General features: G+C 39.8%; 2 protein-coding genes across 4 annotated transcripts in view; one reads left to right on the top strand and one right to left on the bottom strand.

The window, feature by feature from the left end:
- Positions 1–6,874, top strand: part of LOC109296280 (solute carrier organic anion transporter family member 1C1-like) — a 75,078-nt gene extending 68,204 nt beyond the window's left edge. The window contains exon 15 of the mRNA XM_019515620.1: positions 6,436–6,874. Within this exon, the coding sequence (XP_019371165.1) occupies positions 6,436–6,469 (34 nt within the window). The 3' untranslated portion in view covers positions 6,470–6,874. The remainder of the gene's footprint in view (positions 1–6,435) is intronic.
- LOC109296281 (solute carrier organic anion transporter family member 1B3-like) overlaps positions 810–7,116 on the bottom strand; it is a 42,056-nt gene continuing 35,749 nt past the window's right edge. For 2 of the 3 annotated variants that reach the window (XM_019515621.1, XM_019515622.1), the window contains exons 11-15: positions 5,798–5,960; positions 4,761–4,945; positions 2,994–3,058; positions 1,753–1,870; positions 810–1,029 (exon numbers count right to left, since the gene is read on the bottom strand). In XM_019515621.1, coding sequence (XP_019371166.1) covers positions 813–1,029; positions 1,753–1,870; positions 2,994–3,058; positions 4,761–4,945; positions 5,798–5,960 — 748 coding nt within the window. In that variant the 3' untranslated portion in view covers positions 810–812. Of the gene's footprint in view, positions 1,030–1,752; positions 1,871–2,499; positions 3,059–4,760; positions 4,946–5,797; positions 5,961–7,116 lie in introns of those variants that run through there. The other variant, XR_002096945.1, reaches the window with a different exon arrangement.

Below are 7,116 nucleotides of genomic sequence, written 5' to 3'. Positions count from 1 at the left end.
CACTCAAATTTACTGCTGGCTGTAAGTATGGACTACAAATTCCAGAGACACTTGGAAGCAGAAAGAGGAAGTGATGAGCAATCCTGTGGAGTCCTGTTGCTATAATTCTGGACTGCAAATCACAGAGACTTCAGGGGCAGCAGGAAGAGAAAGTGAATACACAGTCAGAGAGCCATGCTCTAGTGCCCCCAGGCCTGTAGCCTGAGCCACTGCAGGCACATTGCTGCATATCCTAAATGAAAGGTAAATGTCCGTTCACTTCTGTTGCAATTTAATCTGTGCAGTTTAGACTAATCTGCAAAGACTGAATCGATTCAGCTTTGGCCTTTTTGACTGTCTGTACCTAGCTCTTATTGTATTTTAAGGTTTCTCTCTTAACATAGAATCGTAAAAAAGTTACAATTTTTCTTGTAGAAGACCAACTGATTCTAGAACATGGGTGGGGGAGAGCAGGTGTGTGTGTGTGGTGGGGGAATGTTTATGATTTGAATGGTCTTCATAGAGCAGTTTTCTGCGAAACATTTAAATATCAAGAACTCTTGCAATTAATCATGCCAAATTGGGGTTTCCTTCATTATTTATTAATAGCTCAAGTCTGTTCATAAAATTTGTAGTGTGTGTTGTTAGGCAAAATGCTCATAAACACAGCTAAATATAAATCACATTTGTACCTAGCTTCTCTTGTCATTGGTAATGGCTTAATTACTCGTGTAACATTCTGAACATCATTACTGTTTTGTTCATGACATTCTATAACCTGTTTTTACAAGAAGCTGTCCTGATTCATGCCATATAGATTCAAATATATATTTTTAAATATAGGATTCTTTTTCTGCGTCAGAAGAACGTGACAAATATTCACAGCTTTTTGAATTGGTTTCTCCATTCATAGGAATATCTTCTTTTCCTCCATTTTCAGTGGGCTTGGAGTCCTTGGCTTGATAATGTTTCTTCACCATCAAAAAAAACAATAAAGCTATCAAGTAGGATGGTGCTCTCAGGCCTGCTGTTAGGCCCAGGTATGCCTTCCTATGAAAAGAGACCACAAAAGGCAACTTCATTTTTTTCAAAGGACTGGCAAGAATGGCTTCTGAAGCCAGGTCTCTTGCAGAGCAGATAAGTTTCCTGAAGTCTCTACTCTGGCTGCTCTGTAAAGATGCCTAGCAGTTGTGTGGCTAATGGGAGTAAGGAAAAATACAAATAACATGGAGTATTTTTCAGGCCAATGGTTTTGGTTATTCTTAACACACATTACTCTACAATCCCCTCTCAGTGCAAAACTTCACGAGGAAGTGGTTTCCTGCACTTGTCAATATATGCAAATAAGTAAAGTGCTCTCAGCTGCCCAATAGGACTATTTCCTATGAGATCATATCTTAAAGGTGGCTAATGCAACAAAAGTAGCAGTCCTGCTAATAGACACTTGTTTTTGATAAGTCACATGAATTTGGATGTTTGCTTGTGATCCATATGATTACTATGATTTTTTAATGGTCACAAAATTTATGAAATTTGCACATTATCTGAGAAGAACGCTCACTGACATTAATGAGAGTTTTGCCTTAATAAACATTATAAAAATGAGCAGGGGCATTGGAACTTTGTCCCAAGATTTATTTGTTTGAAATTCTGTCCTGACCTAAAATCAAGTGGAGGCCAACATAAGGTTACCATGGCCACAGCATTCAAGCAATAAGTTATCTACTGTAGAAAGAAAGTTAGTAAGGCCCCTCGTGTTTTGATTTGACTTACCTGTATGCATTAGAATCATATATCCTACACGCTCCTCGTTGCCCACAGCTTCCTCTTCCCCATTTCAAGCAAGTCCTATCTATCAATGCACCAAAATAAACTGGGGCTGGAATTCCAGCTGTAATATTAAAAAAGCAAAATAACTTCAGGATGTCATATGGAGAAGCACACTTTCTTATCAAATACTTGTCCTATGATGCACTGCTGCTGCAGGTGACTGATAGGATACAGGGAACTGTTTACTCCCTTTATAGATACTGGATTGGGAGTTTCAGGGTGAGTGAGCTGGGGGCCCTTACTGGTTCTGTTTGAAATACCACAGTTCTCCTAGTCCAATAATTATTTGGCCAGGCTTCCAGCCTGCAACTCCTCACCCCCGACCAGCCTCCCCTGCAGCACTTAGTGGCCCAATGACTCCCAAACTGCTTTCTCAAAACCATTGACAGTTTGCAGAAGAACTATTGACAGCAGTGAACTGGATTCTCATTAGATTTTGAGAACTATACTTGAGACCAATGCAATAATTTTATACAAAATAGAACAAAGCATTAAGGACAGCTAAAAATACACAACCATTTCTTTAATATAACTGCCCACATATGGTGTATTTTCACTGAGAATCTTGTATGTCCCTTAAATGGAATGAGGATGAGGGCCAGTTATGCATAGAACCATCTTTGTGTGAAGTGGTTCACATTATGAAGACGCTTAGGAAGAGTCAGGATTAATCACTAGTGCAGGTTTTACCTTTTCAAAGGGTGCACTTGGCATTTGAATCCCATGTTTTGGCTGGCTGTGCCCTACACTGTTCTGTACCTTCAAAAAAGATGACACACCTAGAGTGGAATCTTGGGCTTGTTGAATCCAATGCAAGTTTTGACATGATCTTCAACAGGATCAAGATTTCAAACTTGTGTCAAACCACAATTGTGGAAGCTCTGTTATCTTGCACTCTTTTGCAGATAAACATCTCTTACAAACAAGTTTATATTCTAACTAGAGACTATTGTCCTGTAAGAGCACAGGCTTGATGACCTCCTTATGAACATCCAAACCTAACTGATCTGACCCTTAGCAAACTATGAAAACAGACTTTCCTAATTTGATGTAGCTTTTGATATAAAAGTTAGAACATCATGATAACAGTTATTTACCACATTTTATTAATTTACTGTTTTAGACTTTTACAGTTTTCCGAGAGTCACCATTTAAAGCCATATAGTTAGAGTAATTTCTCTTACCTAGGGCCCTCATGATGAGTACATACAGACCAACTGCAAGAGATTTTAGCTCTGGCTGAACACACCTAGAATAGATGTATATAAATGAATACAGTGTCTATGTAATCAAGTGTCCATTAAAATGTGCCATCTCCAACTAGAATTATGGGCATTTTTACATGTGCTCTGGGACATGGTGCCGGGTGCTTTAATTAGCAAGCCACACTAATTAAAAGTGCCTGTGCATCCCTGCACTGAAAAAATGGTGACGGGATGCTTTTAACTAAAGGTCATTGAATGTCTTTTATTTCATAGCACCCCGTCACCATTTTTTCAATGCAGGGATGTACAGGGACGCTGATACATGTGACATTGAAGGCTGCTGGACCGTGTCAATTTCCATGCTCCAGCAGATTCGATTAATGGTTTTCTGGCACGTCAGAGCAGGCTCCCCACACATCTGTAGGAGCCCTATGATTCTTGATAATAAATACAATGCAAAGCTGCAGGACTGAGTTGTTTCCTACACCTGCCAAAACATACTATGTGACATAGAAAGAGTGAATTAATCGATAGCTCTCCATTGTATATGCCCTGGGAAGACAATGTGTTGCGGATAACTACCGAGGAGAATTTTTAAGGAAATACCAATACTTCCATCCAGGATTTGCAGAAATGGATACCAACAAGCACCTGCTAGATTGTCCCCTCTGTCAGGGCTTATTAGTTAACAGGAATGGTCATATTGTTCTGGTGCAAAAATATCTGGAAATGGCAACACTGGAGCAGCATCTTGAAACCTTCTAATGATAGTCTCAAAAGTACCATCTAAGGAATGCTGAAATACTTAAAACAATATGCCTGCCAAGTTGGTTTATAATTATGTCCCAAGACATCACACCAAATTGGTGTTGCCTAAGGGTTTCTGTATTTGATTTTGAGTTAACTGTCTCTGTATCTGCTGTTTTCCTTTACAATTATTGACCAGACAGACCACCTTATTAAATAATATTTACATCTGCAAAAAGGAAAAGGGAATTAAATTCTCTTTTTTATATCTATACTCAACAAAGTACTAATTTGAAGTTTCATCAGGATTCCCACTGACTTTGCATCCAAGTAATTTTGGGGAATTTACAGAGATGAGGCTTTCTCTTATTCTTCACTCAGATGAAAAATGTACACTAATTTTGTATGTTTACCTCCTAACCACAGAAACATACCTAGTAATAATCATTTCTGTCATAATAACTTGAATTTGTTTTGTGTTACTGCCATGTTAATGATACTAATATATGGAGCAGATATATAATATTGTAAAATTTTAGGGGAGAATTACATACCCACTTAACTTCATGAAAGATGCAGGTGCACATGAATTATTATAGATTCAGTGGCAATTACAAGGAAGCATAATCATTAAGGAAATAGAGAATTCAACCAAAGAAGAAGCCATCATGGGCCACTTTGGTGGCAACTGCAAGATTTTTTTTTACACATTAGACAGAGGTAGTTAGCCATGTTAGCCTGAAGTCAGACAGAAGGCAGGGTAGAGATGCGCCTTACAGACTGATTTCGTTTAGTGTTTTAAGGCATTAAACATTAAGTCATAGTTAAGTTTGGCAACACAATATAAAACAAACATTCAGGGTTAAGAAGATACAGCAGTAAAAGGCTGTAGTTACTGCAATTTTTGGAAAATAGAAAATCTAGACCCAATTTTGTTCCCACTGTGGGGGAAAAAAACCTTAAATATAATATTAAATAATGATTTTTAATTTTACTTACCTAAATGTAATCATATACGTTGGGGTGCCTCCTAAAGCATAGAAAAAAGCACTTATGACTTGTATGACTGTGTAATAAATAAACTTCCTGTAACAATCATCACTCTTTGGACAGTGTCCCAAAGTTACCGAAGTATTTCCTGATAGCAAACCTGCAACTTCAGTGCAGCTACAATTATGAAACACCTGAAAGATACAATTTTGATTTAGTAGTGAATCACTTCCTGGGTTATCAGTATTACCAGGCAAGACAATGGCCATCAGAAATGCACTATCATTGTTCTTCCTCTCCAATCTGTTTGGTCATTCAGGGCCCTGCTAGAATTTCAAATTAAAGCTAGATAGAAACTAGCTATAGAGTTGTTATACACAGTGGCAATGCATAGGGGTGCTTGGGGGTGCACGTGCATCCCCTGAGAGTACCGGTGCGCCCCCTGACTGGCCGCACTTGCCGCTTAGGCAATGGGCGGTGGGGGGAGGTGGGAGCACCGATGCCCCCCACCTTGCAAGCGCTGGCCAATCACTGCAGCTGCTTCCAGAAGTGGTTGCAGCCACTCCTGGAAGTGGCTGCAGCAATCCACCGCAGTGATCGGCCATCGTGGGATTGGCTGTGGGGGTCCCCTGGGGCAGCAAGATCAGCCTCAGGGGGACCCCTTCCTGTCAGCAGGACTGGTCACAGGGCATGTGCCCCCTCTGAATAAGGCAGCACCAGTTGCCCATGGTTATACATTTTCAAGCAATAACTTCATAGCTGGTTGGCTCTTTTTATAGCTGGATAGTAATTTTTTTGTGTGAGAATAACTTTGCACATGTGGCTGGTCTAAGTTTATTGCATGATTAATAAGTTAATTGTGTAATCATTTCTTTGCATATGTGGTCCATCTTACTTTGCACATGAGGCCAATCTAAATCTATTACATAATTAATCAGCTAATTGCATAATATATTCAATGTATAGCAGGGGTCCAATATGTATGCACTATTAATAACCGCCCATTCTTGTACCGAAAAATAGGAAAAATGTGGGGAAGTTCTTACTGTGTTCTTTCCATGGCCTGTTGAAGCCTTGCAGCCAGCAAGACAAGCTGTTATATATGTGATTCCATTGTCTCCACAGACTGGATCCCACTGGTTTGAGGCACATTTGCAATCCGAGTTGCAGGAAGAAAATACAGTGTTTTCACCATATGCAACTGGTGTCCTTTAAAGTAAATATGGAAAGGCATAGCACTATATGAGTACAAATCTAGCTTCCATTTAAATAGCTGATACAATACAGCAAATACTGTCAACAAAGACAGTTTAGTAAATTAGCCTTTGTGTGTATTGTATCTGTGATAGGTAGCTTTGCCTTAAAAATATGCTCCTCATGTTCACTTCTATTCTGCACGCATCAAACACCCCTCCAAAATGTGATGTTGCTATTGCCCTAATGAGCATGTCCATGCCCAGGCACTCCCCAGGCCTTTGCTAAAAATGGTTATGTCAAATTTTTTTTGGTATCTGGTATACACAGAACAGGAGAGAGTGGGCAGATTCTGTTTTCATGGAGGCATCCTCTAAAATGTTTGGACAAAATCTAGACAAGCCTACTTGATATCATCAACCCTATATAACTAATCCTTTATTCCAGGTTACTAGGTTCTTGACCGTATAACATTGATCTGTTGTTGCAGATTCCATCCCATCTTCATTGAAATGAGGCTATGAAAAAATATTTGATAAAGAAAAGGACTTCTGCCAGTCATGGACTAGAAACATCAGACCTTGGCTCTAATAGACATTGAAATCTTTGGCAGTACTCCATTCTAGCTTCAAATAAACTTTTTATTATTCATTTAATAAATGAATCAGATTGACATGTTTATTTAGCTAAGACACATCCTCTGAACAAATGTGATTCAAATGTTATCTTATTCAAATCATTATCTTATTCCAAGAAAGTAGCAGCATGTTAATTTCAAAGCTTTACAAAACACTGAAAAAAAGCAATGGATAGTATTTTCAAATGGTGTAAATCAGCATAGTTCCATTATGATTGAAACCAGAGCCTAAGTACCATGTCTGTTTGATTAGAAGATTAGGTCCCTTCCCCCTCCTCCCCCTCCCCCATTTAACATAGGGGAAAAGCCCCTCAATTTACAATTGAACATAAAGCAGCGCATGGGGGAGAAGGCAAGCAGCTGTTGCAGCTGCAGCTCCAGCTGCATCTCAGGGTTGGGGTGGAGCTGGAGCTGAAGCTGCAGCCTGTCCCCTCCCCACCCCCCCCGCTTTACATGCTCTGTCATTCCTCCCCCATAGCCCCCCGTCCCCCACCCCCCTGCCGCTTCTCCCCCCCCCCCCCCTCTGCTGCCCCC

This window comes from Gavialis gangeticus, unplaced genomic scaffold (genome assembly GCF_001723915.1).
Source record: "Gavialis gangeticus isolate Ggan-Ray unplaced genomic scaffold, GavGan_comp1, whole genome shotgun sequence".
Classification (NCBI taxonomy): domain Eukaryota; kingdom Metazoa; phylum Chordata; order Crocodylia; family Gavialidae; genus Gavialis; species Gavialis gangeticus.
This window is presented reverse-complemented; position numbering and strand designations above follow the sequence as displayed.